Source organism: Anopheles aquasalis, chromosome 3 (genome assembly GCF_943734665.1).
Source record: "Anopheles aquasalis chromosome 3, idAnoAquaMG_Q_19, whole genome shotgun sequence".
Classification (NCBI taxonomy): Eukaryota; Metazoa; Arthropoda; class Insecta; order Diptera; family Culicidae; genus Anopheles; species Anopheles aquasalis.
Genome location: NC_064878.1, coordinates 35,801,564 through 35,820,854, shown reverse-complemented (window position 1 = coordinate 35,820,854; position 19,291 = coordinate 35,801,564). Strand labels below are relative to the sequence as shown.

General features: G+C 45.7%; 2 protein-coding genes across 12 annotated transcripts in view; one reads left to right on the top strand and one right to left on the bottom strand.

Annotated features, from left to right (window-relative positions):
• Positions 1-13,226, top strand: part of LOC126579059 (uncharacterized) — a 64,802-nt gene extending 51,576 nt beyond the window's left edge. For 9 of the 11 annotated variants that reach the window (XM_050242299.1, XM_050242296.1, XM_050242297.1 and 6 more), the window contains 8 exons: positions 5,555-5,947; positions 7,478-7,696; positions 7,996-8,381; positions 8,456-9,026; positions 9,098-9,262; positions 9,340-9,946; positions 10,014-10,223; positions 10,315-13,226. In XM_050242299.1, the coding sequence (XP_050098256.1) occupies positions 5,555-5,947; positions 7,478-7,696; positions 7,996-8,381; positions 8,456-9,026; positions 9,098-9,262; positions 9,340-9,946; positions 10,014-10,223; positions 10,315-10,439 (2,676 nt within the window). In that variant the 3' untranslated portion in view covers positions 10,440-13,226. The remainder of the gene's footprint in view (positions 1-5,554; positions 5,948-7,477; positions 7,697-7,995; positions 8,382-8,455; positions 9,027-9,097; positions 9,263-9,339; positions 9,947-10,013; positions 10,224-10,314) is intronic. The other 2 variants (XM_050242302.1, XM_050242303.1) reach the window with 2 other exon arrangements.
• A 579-nt stretch (positions 13,227-13,805) lies between these two features.
• The window catches only part of LOC126576612 (protocadherin Fat 4-like), a 7,581-nt gene continuing 2,095 nt past the window's right edge, over positions 13,806-19,291 (bottom strand). Inside the window, exons 4-8 of the mRNA XM_050237919.1 lie at positions 16,100-19,291; positions 15,830-16,036; positions 14,639-15,758; positions 14,174-14,565; positions 13,806-14,091 (exon numbers count right to left, since the gene is read on the bottom strand). The exon at positions 16,100-19,291 is cut by the window's right edge and continues 652 nt beyond it. Of these exons, the coding sequence (XP_050093876.1) occupies positions 13,880-14,091; positions 14,174-14,565; positions 14,639-15,758; positions 15,830-16,036; positions 16,100-19,291 (5,123 nt within the window). The 3' untranslated portion in view covers positions 13,806-13,879. The remainder of the gene's footprint in view (positions 14,092-14,173; positions 14,566-14,638; positions 15,759-15,829; positions 16,037-16,099) is intronic.

The window sequence follows — 19,291 nt, the reverse complement described above, 5'->3', positions numbered from 1 at the left end:
AGCAGCCTGAGCCACAGCTTGGCAGCAAAATTGTGCACAGTGCTCCTGCTCACTCCCTAGCTACTAACAAGCATAGTAAAGTCAAAGGGGACTCGGAACAGCATCGGCTGGCAGGTGGTGGGGATAAGGGGAGTGTGGTGGATAAACGGAAACCCTCGACAACTCCGGAAGCAACTCTGCCGTCATCCAAACATAAGCACAACCACGGCCTATACGTTCAGGTGAAGGAGCGCTTGGCTAAACAACAGCACCACATTCACGGGACGACAACGGCAACTGGGAGCGCTGACCAACCGGAACTCTTTACACCGTTGCCTGATCTCCGCGAGAGCGTGTCTCAATTGGAATCAACCATCAGTAAGACGATCCGTAACAATGAGCAGCTCAAGAAAGAGGAAGAAGTGTTACTGGCCAAGAAGGCGAAGCACAAGCTGATTGACATCGAACGCATAGTTGAAACGGAACTGCTTTTACCAGAATTGGAACGTCTGCAAGATGATGTGTTTCAGGATGACTACGTCATAGAGGATAATGTAGCGAAAGTACCGCTTGTTTACGACCGACCTTCAACAGTGGCAAACGTTGTACTGCCGGTAACGGATAAGCCATTAGAATCTCTATCCTCATCGACCAAAGCCAAGTCTTCTGTCAAGCCAGTTGGAGAGGGTGGAAGCAATCCATCCTTCACTTCCACGACAACGCCATTAACCACTAGCAATATTATTCCAATTAGCACACAGCCTATTATTACAACGCAGAAAATGGATGATTTGATGCCCAGGCTTGTGCCCATGGATACAATTATTAGGTCAAGTGCAAAGAAACCATCATCTGACGTACCGATAAATAATTCGGAAGGCAGTGGGATTCAATCCACGATCGTACCTACCATGATCGCAGCCACGAGCTCGACAAGCACTAAAACACTGCTTCAGACCACATCCGCACCGGTAACCAGCACAACAATCACAAATCGACCAAAGCCAAATCGCATTACACCGGTCGCGACAACCATTTTGATTCCGTCTGTCGACAGTGAGCCACAGACCACAGCAGGAGCATCCTTGCCGGAAGGCTTTCGCACGACAAACTCTTCGATATCGATCAGCGGAAGGATAGGTCAGATGACCGAAGCCACAACAGCCATCGCTTCTAGCACTACCACGAAAGCCCCGACCTCAAACACATCCAACACCGCCGCTGCCACAACTTCCGAGGATCCGAAACCACCTACCGCTTCCGCTACTAACACTCGCTCTACTAACACTGTCGCTTCCGTTTCATTGGTGAAGGTAAGCAAACACTGTCCAACCGAGGAAATACCTCCCTCCTTCCCTCTGTCCCTTTTCTGTTCCTTTCTCCTGTTGCCTTGAGCAACCATCGTTTCGAGTGGGCTAGTAAGGAGTTTCTTTCTTTGTCAAGATCAACGACTAACCGGTGGTTGGTTAAAATCGTTACTTACCATTGCGACTTTATTTTATTTTTATTTAAATTTTAACAACTGACGTGAAAAAAATCCACACGCATAATGTTTCGTCGGATGACGAACGGTTACGTAAAAGAAGATTTATTCATGAGCGATTATCTTAAAGCCATTTTAAAGGACTTTTTCTTTTATTGTGGAATGCAATGTGCGCTACGCTATCGGCTATAGTTGTGATCGGAAAACGTGTTGCGGTCACTGTGATCGAAAAGTTCGTGCAAGTCAGTTGACGGGTCATGTTGTATCAGAAAACTTTAATTTCATCAAATATTTAAAAGACTTTAACAACACAGAGCACAGCTGTGCTTAAACTATTCTGCCGGGGGCAATAGAAAGTTTATCTGTTCCTGAGAGGCAGTGGAGCTTCAACAGAATAAACTTTTTCAAAGCCTTTTTACGTGAAAGGCCTGCATGTTTAATGACGTTTTCTTTTTGTTTGCTGCAGCAGATCAACTATTTGCATTTTGAGGTTTTGTTTTTCTCATGTTTTTGGGAATTCCAAGAAGATCATCAAGAATATTCCATCGTTATGATCCTTACAGTGAATCAATTCAAAACTCAATAATTTCTAATCGTAAGACGCATAGCATGGCAATGGCTTTTATCCAAATCACAAATCAACAAATGACATGAACCAGTGTGAACCACAGAACTGAGTGTTACTCATGGTTCCAAAGGAGACTTATAAATTCCTCGAATGTCGTTAGTGTTGCTAGTGCATCAGACGCAATAATAAAAGAATGACTTCTCCAGACGTCGCAGATAAATCACCATTGGCGATAAAGACGACAAATGCTGTGGGCCCAACAAGCGACAAGGCTGAATCGATGAAAAATAGAATCCTTTTTGTCTTTGCACCGCTTTCCAGAGCATTCCTTGCTGTATGTGTGTGTGCTGGTGTGTATGAGCGTATGTGTTGATGTATCATTTTGTTGTGATAAGCTTTCCACTTCACTGTGTTGTAGCGAAAAAGTGTGTCTGTATCTGCCGCTTGAATAGTTTATAGTAAAATAGATACCAATATTTTTCTCTATCTAAAATCGCTCATTAATCATTCGATTTTGACCTCAAGCAAATGCAAATAGTCTGAAAAACTTTGTGATTCATACCAAATTTGCACTGTTGGATAATATACGGCACTGTGGGCGTCATGTTGGTAGACGACCTATGTTTTATCAATCACAGTAATCTTTAGTATTTAACGTTAACTTGATCATTTCTATGTGGAAATCTTGGATAATATTTAACAATGTAGTATAAAATGCTTTTGCAATTTGAATGAAACAAAAGGCACTATCTCATTTGCAGAATTGCCTTTTATTACAGGTTTTTAGTTAATAAATTGCCAAATTATCGAATTCGATTTTGGATTTCGAATTGCGCAATATCCAAGTTGAGCAGTTTTCCGATATTTCATTACGAATTGCATCGATTTGCATTTAACATACCAACAAACATTGGTTCTCCACGAACCCGCGTTGTTCTATGTTAATAATCTGATAGAACACGAATAAAGCGCAAAAGGGGTTTTTGTCTGTTACACTCATTATGCTGCACAGGGAGACAATATATAAAATGCATAAATGATAAATCAATCGTCGAATCTGCCATCGAACGGACATGAAAAGACCGAATAATAAATGTGTAGAACCATTCATCCTCGCTCAATTCAATAGCAAACTTTAATAGTACACGCCGTTATCAACCGCTCTTGTTCGTCACATAATGTTTATTTATTGTTAAAGACCAAGGCAAATCATAATAACCACGAGATAAATGTTTGAATCTTGCAACGAGCGCTTTGATACAAAAAAAAAGAAATAATTTTTTTTGACAAACTTCAGCCAAACTTCAAACAACTTTAAACTACGGAGGCAGCTGCTGTTTTTGAAATGCTTGGTTTTAAATGTTATAAATGAGATATCTCCATTCTCCATATCTGTCTTAAGAAGCTGACGAAGGTCTGAGTTTATTGACTACGATAATGTGATAGAAACAGTACAAAGTAATACCATTTCATAATACCAGTGCCTTGCATTATTATCCTTATGATCGCCTCCCAGCTTATGTGTGTTTGTGTGTATGCGTGTATGTGTGTTTGACTATTATCAAGAGTTTAGTTTCTAACGCATTCCCACTATTTTGTCGGGTATTTGATGTCTTTTTTTTGTTTACTGCTCTTTACTCCTCCTTGATGCTCCTTTCGCCTTGAATTGTTTGCTTGCCAGCGCTGCTCTTGTTTTTTAACGCATTCCGAATGCTTGCGTGTTTGCATTTAATCTTCTTGTTGTTGTGTTGGGTAGATTGACATCATGTTGTTCGCACGTGCTGCTCTCCATTTTGCACACCTTGAGGAGTGTAAAACTACGAAACCCTGCGGTAAACAGCATTACACTCGTGTTTTGTTGGCCTTCGCCCAGAAGACCCATGTGGCGCAGGGCAGGACAACCTTCAATCATCCTCGGAAAACCCTCGGAAAGCCACTGGCGCTTGCTAACTTTGTCCTTGAAGCATCTTTCCACTAATGAATGTAATGGGCTCTCCGCGCAGCATTGTTTTCATGCTTCAACATTCAACGAAGCAAGACACCGCGTGCGAATGTGGTGCTTAATTCTTCTCGCCGCGGAAACGCATGGGTGAGAATACTTCATCACGATTTAATGTGATGCTTTTGTCACATTACACTTGGTTTATCATTACACACGAGTTAATGTGGGCACTTCTTGGCGCCGCTCGTGTTTTGCTGGAAGTTGGGTTGCAATGGGGAGAGGAGGTTAGGCTCATTTGTTGTATTTACGCCGCTTTTCTATGCGACACTTTTACCGATGCTAATGATGTTTCCAGCTGTTTCCGTAAACCGTCCACTACAGCACAAAACCGCAACGACGAAGGTGACGAAGGGGGATTGTCGTGTGGGGTAATTTTAACGTGTTATAAATTCAACGTGAATGTAATACCACAGCCTTGGGAACGTGGCTGTTTAAACCTTCATATTTGCTTCGGATACTTACTGAAAATCGTTTGTTTTTGCTTCTTCCATAATCCTTCTATTGCTTTCGCCATTCGCTCGAACACATCCGCAGAACTCTTCTGCTGCACTACTGCTGCTGCTGCTGTTGTTGATATCGAATCATTTGTTCCCACTCCTATTTCCCAGCCTTTGGCACCTTGGTTGAAGTAATCATTTCTCCCAGGCACGATTACTTCTCCTGTCCCTTCCGTTAGTCATGTAGTATTTAATGTAGTGCATTGCTTGAATCCTGATTTACGCTTATTACTGTAACATATTGTTGTTTGCGTAGCTGCTATGCATTTATATTTCTGCGGATAGTGACATCTCTTGATTACGAAAAGGCTAAGCGGATTTGCGTGATGTTTTTTTTGCATTATTCTACCGTCCTTCCATCCTTGATTCTTTGTATAAGCTTTTTAATCAAACATTGGTAGAGAGAGATTGTGAAATCTTTATCAGTTAGAATGATTGACTGTTGCCATCTAATTTGCTCTGTAGACGTATGGCAACAATCATAGTAAGCATTCGTATTAAGCATGATCGCAGCATGATCGTTTGTTATTATTCAATATTTTGTGCTGCGTTTGCTACAATTTCATGCATCGATAGCTTTTGCATTTCCGCGCTATTGATAGGCCGATGTCACGGTTTGAATGTGCTAGAGAGAAAGAGTTCTTACCTAAATATCCTGTTGAGTGCATGCAAAGGGCGATGACAAGTGATCTGAAGCTCGAACTCAATCCATGCGGAAATGATGTTCTCTGGCTGCCGTACTATGCAAAGCAATGCTAAACCGTACTACCCAATACCTACACTGAACGAATGCAATCGCAATCGACATCGTAACAGAACGACCTATTTCCTGCCCGTTGTGTGAATGACAAATCAATATGAACGAAAACAATTGAAATTCGTTTTTACAAATAATTGCATTACTTTTATCCATCCATCCACAAACGCAACGCGCTCGTTCCCGTGCATTGTACACTTCACACCTGGATGCATCCGGACATTTGCACACGCAAAACACTCACACACGTTACTTATCGATCGAGCAGAATACTGATAGTACGACGACGACAGTTCATGTCACGACGAGCAGCCCGAGAAGCAATCTTCTCACCATTTCCTCAACTCCGATGGCACCAACGAGAGATCACCGGTCTCCGCTACCGGTGGACGTGTTTTCGACCACTCCATCGCCCGACTCGGAGTCTCTAGAAATTGAAGGCTCAGGTTACGATGCTCATAAAGAGCAGATCAGCGGAAGCGAAAACGATGCGGAAACAATACAGACGTCAACCATGATCACCAGTAATGTTCCGCTAACCACGCCTAACCCGAAGGAGCCAAGTGCTGCAGTGGCACCTTACTCAAACGAAGGCAGCCAGGAAGATACGCAGAGTGAAGAAATACTAGACGAGCAGGATGAGGGCTACTATTCACACGGGGTCCGTATCACGGTGCTTCCTAATTTACCTCCACGTTTTACCGGTCTTCCCGTTGACAAGTCGACCACAATAACCCCGCGCAACGAACAGCAGGCGGTTGGCCTGGCAACTGCCAGCACATTGCCAGAACTGCGAACTACACCTGCTGACAGCATGGCCCCAGCAACTACAGCGATCGCGCTCTTCCTAGACCCTTCTTCCACCAACGTTACTACAACAGCGTCTGCCATTCCTACTACAGAAACAGCTACACCAACTTCCACCACTACCAAAACTACTACCATCATCACCACCATCACCACGACCAATACTACTACCGCAACTACCAGCATTGCTACTAGCCCCGCTGCAACCGCCAGCAACCCCAGTACATCCTTGGCACCAGAACCCGATACCGTTGCTCCTAGTACTACCCTAGAGCTCCAGGTAGCCACATAATGCCAACCAATCCGTAGTAACTCTGCAATACCTTCAAAATGCCTGCCAAAGCGTCACGGTTGTTTTCCTTTTTGTTAGAATTTGAACTTCACGCAATTATAAGCAACGATCACGAGCAACCAAGCGCAAGCAGAACCGCAATATGCACGCACGGAATTTCCTTCTGTTTTTTTTTGTTGTAATACCATTTTATTTTGGGAATACATTTGTTCGTTAGTAGTGGTTGAAACTGCGCTCATTTGCATTCACAACTGCATTATGCTCACTCGGAGCAGGGATTTTTATGTGCATTTTAATCACATTCATTCTCAAGCCGGTTCTTTTTTTATTCATTTTTGTTTCTCACTCAGGTTTATTCATTTCATTAGGAATTATAATTCTTTGTAATTAATGTTTATGTTAAGCGATGGGTGATTTCAAAATGAAATGTATTTTGTTTTATTAAACGGCGTAGCGCAATCCCGCAAAACCCCATATCTGGGTACTGGAATGGAATTATATTTTAAGCAGCTTTTTAATGATAAGCTGATAAATGGAGGGCATACGGGAAAGGCAAATGTATCTGTAAAAAGTGTACAATACTTTTAATTTGCTGTTTCGTTCGAATGCTTCCATTTTGCCTTCATATGCCTTCTATAGGTGTTCGATCAAATTTGAATAGGAATCGAAATGAGAGTTTCGTTAGTGTAAATTGTAAATACGAGGGACGGGGGGATTCTTGTATAAGTCACATAAGACATCTGGTAAAAGGGGGAAAAACGGTTCATGGCGGTTAACATTACTATTACGAACATTCCAAAACCAACTTTAACCATCGTTTTTCATCCATTAATCCGAGCACAATAACGCTTCAAGTACGCTTTGTTTTCACAAAATACTTCTTTTGCTTATTTTCCGAACAATTCAAAATAATAGTTCTCTCTGATTACTTCACTTTCACGAGTTTGGTTTTGTTTTTTTTCGTGTTATAAAGTTATATTTCCAACTTGTTTTCCTTCTTTTTACGATCGATGCAAATACCATTGTTTGTGCATAACTAACCCTCCCCTCCTCTTCTACGTCTCTGATCGATGATTGGGGCTGATTGTGCAGGCCACGACAACACAGCGCACGGTCGAAGCGTCTGTCACCACTCCCAGGCAAACCGCCACGGCCACGGTAAAGGACGTAGAGTACAACTACGATGATGAGTATGACGATGAAGAGAATGAAAGCGTCGATATTGAGCCCACGACCAGCAGCACCGTACCGGAATCGCGTAACGTGCCATCCAGCACCGAAAAGACGGTGGTGGCACCGTCGTCCACAGAGGTAAGCGCTGTGAGCATGTGAGAGCAATGACTGGCTGGTTTCCGCTTGTATGCATTCAAGTAGAACTGATAACCTACTACCGATCTTGGTAATGTTGTAAATGGTATAGTGTATATACTGTACACGATATTAATATACGGACGACATACCGGATGGTACATCATTATCAGAAACTCAAAGTCGAAATCGAAGTCGAAGTGATTTCCGGAAACAGAGGAACATCCATAACAAGTCAAGGATGACCTGTTGGGTTGTTACGGTAGATTAAAAGCTCTGTCTCTTCCTCTCTTCACCCTTAGGCTACCACTCCAAGAACTACGACCCAAGAGTTAACCTCAACGACAACCACCACTACGACGACTACTACGATGGCGCCAACAACGACTTCCACCACAAGCACTACAACGACGACTACAACGACTGAGGCTCCAACAACGACGACCACGACTGCCGCGACGACGGAGTTGGACGAACCAACGAATCTCCCTCCAATCATCCGGAACCGATTCCCCAAACAGCCGGTGATTGCCGGAAAGGTGTACAACTACGTAATACCGATAGAAACCTTTTACGACAACGAGGATGGTAACAACTTGCGACTGGAGCTGTTCGACAGCCGGGAGCAACCGTTGAAGCATAACTCTTGGATTCAATTCAACGAAGAAACCAGAGAGATCTATGGCCTGTAAGTATCCGAGTATTTGGTAGCATGGAGTTACAGTCGAATACATACGGATTCTTGTCTCTTCCTCTCTCCAGGCCCCTTGAAAAGGACGTGTCTAGATGGCAGTACAAGTTGCGTGCAACCGATTCCGGTAACCTAACCGTCACTGAAACGGTCGACATCGTCGTACAGCAGCATAAATCACATCGAAGCGTGAACCACGAGATTAGTTTGGCATTGCGGTTGAGCCGCAAGTTCACCAACAACGTCGACTGGCAGATGGTGGCTGTTCGCGGGATAGCGAAGGTGGTCGATGACAGTACACTGAATAACATTGTAGTGCGCGACATCCGCAACAGCCTGCAGGACCCTAAGGTCGCGACGTTGGTCTACACGAACGAGACACTCCCGAAAGATCGCTGCCCGGAAGAGAAGCTTGATGAGCTGGTGGCGCTTCTGACGGAGAAGGCACTCAACGATGCACTCTTTCCCGATATTACCGTCAAATCGATCGAGGGCCAGCAGATTGGGCAGTGCACGAAACCGACTCTTCCAAAAGCCAAACCGACGCAAAGCATTTCGCGTAACTATGGACCACAGGCACGGAATCAGGTGGACCAGGTTAATGCAACCGTTGGCCATTTACTCGTATTCAAAGTGCCGACTGTAAGTCCAGAACATCCAGTTCCCCTTCACACTGATGGTTTTACTAATGAATGTTTTGTGTTTACCTTCAGGATACCTTCTATGACCCGGAAGATGGCAACGAGCTGAAGTTGAAACTGTTAACCACCGAACGCCAAACTCTCGACCCGTACCATTGGTTACAGTTTGATAGCAAAAATCAGGAATTTTATGGTGTACCCCGGCCAAGTGATATTGGACGCAAAGAGTATCTTTTGGTAAGCACATGGACATGGCCAAAGGGGTCCCTAAACCCTCCCATAATCCTATTAATTTGCTTAAATGCTTTTTTCAGATGGCTGAAGATCGCGAGGGTCTTACGGCGACGGATGCACTGGTGGTCGTTGTGAATCCGAACCACAAGCGTGATTATAGCGTTCTATTCGAGCTTACGCTTGACACGACGCACGAGCAGTTCAATACGGCACAGGTGCAACGCCGTTTTATCGAGCGATTGGCGTCCGTGTTTGGTGATTCCTCAACGCATTACATCCGGATCAATCACATCCGGCCAATACATCATACCGGCCAGGTGCAGGTGTCGTTCTTTAACACCACGCTTAACCGGCAGCACCAACGGTGTCCGGAGGAGGAAATCGAAGGACTGCGCAATATTCTGCTACACCAGGATAGCACCATACGGGCGAAGGTGCGCGAAACGCTTGGCCAAGAGTTTAGCCTTCAAAACGTGAGCCTGGTGCCGTTGGGTAACTGCCATGGTTTTGATACGCCGCATCATGCGACCAGTGAGCCCGAGAAGGCCATCACACCGCCCATCTCGAAGGACGACTATCTGCTCACCTTCGTGCTGCCGACGGTCATTATCCTGGTCATGCTGCTTATCGCATCCATTATCGCCTGTGTGCTGTACAAGCGGCGGTTGACGGGCAAGATGGAACTCGGTAAGTACGGTGCGGTCCCACGAACCATCTGGCTGAGGGCGAAACTAATATTGATCAGTAATGAAAGAATATATCAATTTCAAACCTATCGCCTCGACGTCGTCCCATCCCCAAGGTACCGACGAGGAGCGAAAGTCGTTCCGCTCCAAGGGCATACCGGTCATCTTCCAGGACGAGCTGGACGAGAAGCCCGAAATCGGTAACAAGTCACCAGTTATACTGAAGGACGAAAAACCTCCACTGTTGCCCCCCTCCTACAGTAGCACCAACAACGACGGTATGTTAAAGGCCACGGCCACAACCGGTTTCCTATATCAGACAGATGACAGATTCTATTAACAATTTGAACTCCCTCCCCTGGATTGCAGGTGATAACGAGGACGTTGATGAGTACGTGCCACCACCGGCGGTCGTTGTCGGTGGTCGCGAATCGCGTGGCAAATCTCCCGTCACACCTTCCTACCGACGACCACCACCCTACGTGTCTCCATAGAGGGAGCCGGATCGCACGGATCGAGTGTCGTTGGTCCAGCGTCCAAGTTAGATATGTTTTATTTTTTGTTTTAATTCCACTTAATTGAATATCTTTTGCGTTCGATATTTACCAACAACACACCAAAAAAACCAATTAATCATGAGGAAACAACAAATCGTAAGCAAGGAGGAAATCGCCAACGAAAGCGACGAGCGTGCTAGTAGCAACTCCTTCCGTATGTTTTGTGCATTGCACTTGTGGGGTGTGATTCCCCCAAGCCAAAAGCGAAATCGCGGGATTGGGTTCTTGTATTGTACAAACATAACTAGCAATGCATGGTAATGTGTCCCAGGGAAAGGCGATCCAGGCGGCAAGCAGCATGGCGCATGAAGGGGAAAATACGGAATGTAGCTGTCCCGTGGGAAAAAGGGGAAGCACTCGCGGCTAGTGGATAAGGAAACATTCAATTAATAGTCAGCGACGAATTGCGTTCGGGTAGTGCTTAGGTGCGTGTAGTAGTGTAGTAGTTATAGTTTAAGTTACACGTGAGAGCGCTTTTTATGGTGTATCAATCGGATACAAAAAGGTGAACGTGTAGACGTTCCGGCCGTCACCGTTAATTTACCAGAAGATGATCGACCTAAACAGTGGCGCAATAGTCAGGCCACGAACCATTTCGACATTTTGCAGTGCACGTTTGCTCGGTGGTCAGTAATTGTAGGCAGCAATGAGTGTCATTTACGTTTATTTATATCTCAAGCCATCGACCAGAATTTCTCGTTAGGTCGATGGGGGCGTAAACCCCGACAGAAAATTGCTGGTAAATTGTATCCTTAGCATTAGCGTTGGTTCCTTTAAACTACTCACCACAAATACGCTCTCCTTCGTGACATGCGCGAACGCACAATCAGCAGCAGCAGCAGCAGGAGCAGCCAAGTAAAGGGTGTAGAGCGTGTAACCTTTACACGCTATTTTCGACTGTAGAGAAGAGAGGGCCCCTTTCTCAGCCAAGTCCTTCCCCCTGTTCGAACTCAAATGTACGCTAATAACACGAAACTAGCACAGTATCCTGGAGACATAGTAGCGATTTGAAGGCATTAAAACCATTTGCACCTCTCTTGAATCCATACTCTAATGAGCTTAAACCGATGCCCGATGATAACGGACGATAGAATGATATTAGATGCTCCGCGGACGGCCGTTCGGTTCGTCAGTGGAACGATAGATGGTATCGTCGTATGAACTCACGTTGATAATGAGCCACTATTCCGCTTCTAATAGCCGGAAAAGGTAGCAAACGCACCACCACCACTGACTATATGCTCATATCCCTGCCTGCCATAAAGATTGACTTTTGTGAACAGATTTCTATTCAAACGGATATGCCATAGGGGAATCCCGAGACCCGAGCCTATGGATTTCGTCACACAAATCGCACAAATCGCGCTGAGAATGAGTTGTCGCCATTTTATTGCATTATCACTGCCACTGTTCGTTTTTTTATGGCTTGTTTGCCAGTTTATCTGCATATCTGGACAGGAGAGAGGTATCACTGCAGGGATCAACACGATGCTTTTGGGAATACTTTTCTTGTTGCAGAAGAAGCCAACAAGCTCATCAGTTCTAGAACCCCCCATATATACACCTACGCCATAAGTGCAGAAAAGATTCTCCAATTGATCTTTCAAATCACACTCGCTAGGTAAACAGTCTTTCAACAAAAGGAAATATCAATGATAAACTGCAGAGTGAGTGGAAGAGATTGAAGACGAATAAGAGATCAACGATTTTCATTTTGCTCCATCTACAGCTAGATACCATTTCATAAATGGAACAAGGCCATTTTGAGTCCCCGCGAACGCGTGTGACTGCATTCATTTGTATAAAACAAGCGTTACATGCATGCATTCATCGATTCATCAACGTTCATTCATCCGCATTAGTAGCATGTGTGTACTTGTCGCTTTGGAAACGACAAGCGATCTACATTATTAGACCAATTTGCAACAATCGCAACTACCCCCCCGTCGTACGTTTGCGGCGAACTGGAGTATGAACCATCCTTTCAGGAAGTAGTTTTGCATCGATCGATCGACAACGCGTCTTCAGTAGACAATTATTCGCAATCGAGAAACATATACATATAGTAGGGCATCAGAGCGGTTCGAATCAGGAGAATGATTGTGTCAACCGATGTCAGTTCGATCAGAACTATAAATGGTCAGTTCCGTCACAGTCGCGCTAATTGGATTGAAAATTAAAAGCGCACGATGGTAGTGTTTGCAGCTTGAGGGGGAGGAATAAGGACGTAAACCGCTTTTCAATCATCATTCTCTGGTAGGAATGAGCCTCAACCTCTCCTAATGAAGAACGAATACCAAATTTGAGATTTGGGAGATTGAGTCGCTTCTGTTGAAGTATAGTAGATGGCGGAAACACGAATAATGCAGGGTATGGCGATAGAGGAGCGCAAAAGGCAGTAAAGGTGAGGAAGGAATAGAGAAGTACTAAATATATTATATTATGAGTATGGATAATTAAGGTATATTTAAAAAAACGGAAAAAAGAATGAATACGCAGGAAACCGAGACGAAGTCTAAAACACACATACACACATACACCCTACACACAAACTACAGTTTTTCGAAGTACAGATCTTATACAGCAGCGTTAGCGAACTGGACTGCGATGGAAGAATTGAGGTGCAGACCACGGCAGGCAGATGAGGGAAATGAGACTAGAAATGCGCACGGACGGAGCAGGCAAAAATCGATAACCAAACTGTACATTTTTTAATAAAACAAAGTAACAAAAATGGCCGAAATTTTGTTGACCAGACCGCTCACATCCGAACAAACCAACTAACCTCGCGAAAAGTGTTTTTATGACTCGAACTCGCTCTGACCATTCCTTCTTCGTCTTCAACTATGAGCTCCAGTACTAAAACATCGATGATTTGGAAAGTTTAGTACTAACAATTTCATTTCTTTAAAAAACCATTTAATTTTTTTTAAACCATAATTAATCAATGGAATGGAGCTCAAAATTTTGAAATTATTTCTGGAATTCTTTGGGGTTTGCGCGATAAGCATACAATTTTGGCGTCAAATCTTATCCAATGATGTTAGAACCATCACTTTCTAGCAGCACTTTGCGAGTAATCATGATAGCAGTTTTTTTGCAGTTAAATCTTTTTTCCGGAAACATCACGAGTTTAAAGTATCGAATGAATTGAAATTAACTAATAGATAAAAATGATTATTTAAAGCTAAATCGCATCCGAGAATTGAACAGGTATAGATATCTTTTATGTTACATTTAAAATTTAAACCATGGTGTGCGGAAACGACATATTACAATAGTCACATTAGTAGAACAGCGATGTTGTTTTCTTCAGTATTTATTCTTATATGTCAATTCATAAAAGGCTTACCAGTAAACATGCCTCCTAATGCACTCTACAAACGTTCCTCGAACACGGATTCTTCCTCATCATCGCTGTGATCATGCGCAACTTCTATCCTTTCTACTAGTTCATTGAATTTCACATTCTTCGGTTCGCTGGTCACTTCCGGAACAGCCGTAGTGCCACCGTACTCATCTTCTTCGTCTAGTCGATCACCCAACGTGCGTGCCAATCGATTGCTATCCGTGAGCGTGTCTTCTGAGTCTATAAAGAGTTAAGAAACACAAAGGAACACACATTTTTTTATCATAAAGACAGGCAGAAGAAAGAAAGGCTCATAACAAACCTTGCATAGTGATGCCGGTAATGTTGATCGATATTTTGCGATCGTGCTCGTGCCGCTCGTCCCGTGCTTCGCTTGTTTCCTTCTTTCCCCCCAGCGAAGGTGGAGTTGGTGGAGGGCTGGGATCAAAATCGTTTTCCAGCTGCTCCACATCATCGGATGCACTTGTAGCTCCCTTTGACAATGGCCTTACGTAGCGAATGTACAGGAAACTGACAACGGCCAAACTAATCAGAAGCAATGCACCAAGGACAGACGTTGAAGCAATCAGACCATCGCGGGTCGACTGGTCCCGCAAACTATCTGCACACTGGCTTCCGTTGGCGGAGCAGATCGCCTCGTTGATCGTGACGATCGATGATGCTCCTATGCTAGGTACTGCTCTTAGAATAGTGCTGAAAAGATCGAAAGGATTGATCATTTGTACCGATCTGTAAAGGTGTGTGCTCGTGATCGCTTGGAACCTACCTCTGGATAGCATCAAACTCCAACAGTTGATTGTTGTCATCCATAGCGTAAACCACTAAACGCATCGTACGTTGCTGTTGCAGTTTCGAGTCGAGTCGAGAAACGGAGCTGCTCACTGGAACATACGCCTGATGCAGAAGTTTAAGATGGAAATTGGATTGTCGATTGATCCGATCGATAGTTTCAGCGACCATTGATTCGTCCATTGCATCCAGTGTGATGACTACTATTTGCGACTCTTCCGATCGCTGCACACTCAGTGTAAGCCTTGTGCTCCGACCGTCAGATGCTCCATCACGATCAGTAGCGATCGCCGTTAGCTCAATGTGATTTTCTTCGAGCAGCGAGTTTGTGGCAGGATGTATCCATCCCGTTTGCGGATCAACCCCGAAGTGATCATTCTCTTCTAAACTGTACCGTATCTTTGCATTTAAACCTTCGTCTGCATCACTGGCCTCCAGAATGGCTAGATAAGGCAACATAAGCTTACCAGCCAGCACTGGATGTGGATACGCCAGATAAACAGTCGCCATTCCTCCGGCCGTTGGATTAACGAAGATTGGATCGTTATCGTTGATGTCATCGACGACAACATTGATCACAGTAATGTCCGAGGCGTAATTGATCGTGTTCGTATCGATCAACGATCGTTTGGTGCGTTGCTGGCCTGCTGCACGACCATCACTACACAGCAGCTTCAAACGGAGCTGAAACTGGGGCACCTGCATTCCACCAAACAATCCCTGATCCTCTCGATCGAAGCTACGTGACACCAACCAGTGGCTTTCGGTGTCAATATCAAAGTACGATGGGTCACTAGCAGGACTTTGGCTCAAAATGACGTACTCACACGATCCTAGGACCGTCGGGAAGATGGTCAAATGTGAACGACCTTCATCCAGGTGCACTATGAGCAACGATTTTTCTACATTCTGCACCTTTCGTCCCAGTTCGGTGCACTCGTAGCTACTCAGCACGTCAAGGATCACTCGGACGGACGTTTGTTTGCCCGCCATCACGTTGATCGCTCGTACAGTGAACTCATACACCTTCGGCTCTATTGGTCGCGCCAAGGTCAGAGTTCCCTCGGGACTCATGGAGAGGTAGAGTTGTAGATAAGCTGGACGAAAGAGACGAAAAGTATCAGTGTTATCCGAATTGAAACCTCCCGACTATCTAAGAACTACTGACCATCCTGTACTTCCAGCTGATGCTCCACGAGTGCCGTTGGATCCTTGACTAGGGCTCGAACGGAACCGATCGTACCGATTGTGTCACTTCGAAGCTCAAATCGATAATTCCCGTACTCGAATACCGGCACATCCGACAGTACATTGCCCGTGGAACAATTGTAGCAACCCGTACAATCAACGATCGGAGGAAGTGGAGTGCACGGTGCTGTAAGTAGAATGAAGATCAGAGAATTTGGCAATCTGGCTTTCTCTTTCACGGCGTACTTACTTCCTTCCGGAAGGGTTAACAAAATGGAGCATTCCTCTCCGCGCTCCTCATCAACATTCGCCTCAAGCCGGACGTGGACAAATTCTAAACCCTGAAAATCGCTTATCGTTACAGGTCGAGACACGCGCAGCTGCACATTGCGTCCGCTTTGTTCAACCGTTAGGAAATCAACGTTTGAGTCCTTGATCCGCACAACAATCCGCTCGCTGAAGCTCTCCTCCGTTATGCTAATCGTTTCGGTCAACCGTGGTTGGAGTTCCGGCGTAAAGTACCCACCGTACATCGTCCTAGAGAACGCAGGAGTCGGCAACTTTCGATCGATTATGACCCGTGATACGACCGTGCCACTGGCTGGATTCTTGAGCGTAACACTAAAGCTAAACTGTGCCTTGGTCGCTAGCTGCTCATCGGTAACGGAGTCTTTTAGTTTGAAGGTGAACGTATCATCGTTCAACAAACCATCAAACAATCGATAGTCATCATCTTCTAGGTTCCACTGGAAGCCCGGTGCCGTGCTTGATAGAACGATCTTCAACTCGGAACCGGTTGGGAACTGGACGCTTCTAGATCCGGCCGCTAGGTAGCCATAGACTGCCGATTGCACGAATTGTGGTAGTTGGCTTCCAGTTACGTCCAGGAGGATAAAGGCTGTGGCCGTATCGCTGCCCGGATTGGTCGCCTGGATGTACGCACTGATGTAGTGTAGACCTTCCTCTAGCTCCGTGTCTTTCAGTCCCAGCTCGACACGTGCACCATCCCTGGCCACCGTGAACATTGCTGCGTCGGTACCGCCAACACCCAGCTCCGTATTTTCCGTGAATGTACCGGCGTTGAGGAGGATGGGTTCAGCGAGCAAAAGCTGCCGGTTCGGCACATCGACACTTCCATTATAGAGCAGCTTCGTGAACATCGGACTGATAATGTCGTCCAGCTTGATAGTGATCACTATGGTTGCCGTATCGACGGCACTGTACGCATTGTTGATGCTAATGATGAAGTTTAGTAAATCGCGCCCTTCAATGGCCGACGGGGAGATGCTATCACGCAGCAGTACCCTGAACTTCTTATCTTCCGTCAGCACCAGTTCGAACAGGTTGGCATCGTTTTCGATCGCAGCGTACTGGAACGTGGGCAGAATGGTGGCCGGATCCACGGTGATGGTGTCCGCTGCCGAGAACATCACTTCCCTTGTGCCCTCCTGCAGGGAACCACGGTAGATGGACTTACTGAAGGCGGGCGTTACAGCCGGAAGGTTCACCACGTCCAGCACCAGGGAACACTCGGTTGGTTCGGCACCGGGATTGGTGGCTTGCAGGGTAAGGGCGAAGTATACGCGAGCACGAATTTGCTCCCACTTTACACCGGACTTTAGCGTAATTCGTACCGTTTCCCGATCCTCAGCAAACGTTGCATCGAAGTAGCTCGAGGTGGATGCAGCTTCCATCACCGTCAACATCGTCGACTCCAGTATGGTGCCAATTTCCAGCTTCACCGCATCATCAGTAAACTCGACGTAGGGTGGTTCTCCTTCGACCAGCTTTCCTCTGAATGAGTTCCGGTTAAAGATGGGTTTGACGGTACGAACGATCTTCACGGAACACGGCGCAATAGATGGGTGTGACTGCGAAAGGATGCTGGTAGGATTGGTGGCCACAACAAGGAACTGTAGTTCCGATCGCGGCTTCAGCTGCTCCGCTGACACCTCATCGAGTAGGTACAAACTCAGCCGACCATTGGCCGCGACCGTGTACCGTACCAGTCCACCGTCGACTCCTTCTAAGCGATACTGAGTGCTGCTTTCAAAGGTTCCCGCTTTTAAGGCCACCGATGTACTGAAGGTAATGTCCTTTGTCCCTTCCCTTAGCTCTCCGGTGTAGTAAAGCTCCTCGAATTCCGGCCTAGCGCCACGATCGATATCGATGATGATGGTAGTAAATCCAGACGCCATACCGGGATTGTTGCATTCCACAACAAACTCGAACCGATCGAGCTCGCTGATGGTGGTCATGATTATGGGTCTCAGCAACTCCACCGTTACTTTACCATCCCTAAGACGGACGCTAAACAGATCGGTGTTACTGTTCAGTATGGAAACGGTCGCTGATTCTACGTAGCTTCCGCTTTCGAGGATGATTTCCTCAAATGGAACCAGCTGCAGATTGGTACCGATTCGTGATTTGTACAGAGGCTTCGTGAACCTGGGATACTTGACGAATGGTCGCTTCACATACACCACCACCGGGATCTTGGTCTCTTTTGACGATAACTGTTCGGTCGCTAGAACATTGAACTGAAAGAGCTCCCTGGAGGTGATTAGATCGTCGCTCAACGGTGCAGCCAAAGTGATTCGAGATCCTTCTCTGATTGGTGTTAAGGTTTCCAGCATGAAATAAGAGGCATCGTCGCCGGTCAATGAGAAGCGCACCGTTTCATCTACCGTTTCTGGCGTTAGTTTAATGACGATCGGTTCGATGAGTTGTCCGGTGGATTCTTCGATCATTCCATCATACAGCAAACGCTCGAATGCTGGTTGCGGTGGTTGTATTACGTTCACTGCAATCACACAAAAGGACTTCTCCGTACCCGGATTGGTCGCTTCGACTGTTAGTAGCAAGCGCGATAAACCACGCAGCGACTCCCGGGTGACCGTTCCTTGTAGATTGATTTCGAACACATTTTCGGGCAGAATTTGAATGATACCGAAAAATCCTCGATCATCCTCGGCCAACCGAACCACGGTGTCCCGGGAGAAGGAATCGAGCTGAAATTCTACCTTCTCCATACTCAGACTCAGCGTTCGTTGGTCTAGTTGGCCTTCGATAAAGTTTTTAACAAACTTAGGAGCCGGTGGACGTACCACGCGCACGATTACCACCGCATGGGCCACTTCGATGTCTTGCAGCTTACAGGCGACCGTCACGAGAAGGTACGATCTGTCCGCCAGCCTTTCCGGGGTGACGTTGTTGAGCGAAAAACTGACCGTTCCTGCGGTTTCACGAATATTGAAGAAAGTCACATCGCCCGTGTAGCTAAACTGCAGTCCCGTCACGTAGCTTCCGGCGGCAATCCGTACGGTAGGAATCTGCAGCGTGTTTGTCGCCACGTTGAGCGTTCCTTGGTAGGCAAGATTCTCAAAGCGTGGATCCTCCGTGCCATCCTTCTCGACCGACAGCAAGAGCAACGTTTCACCCA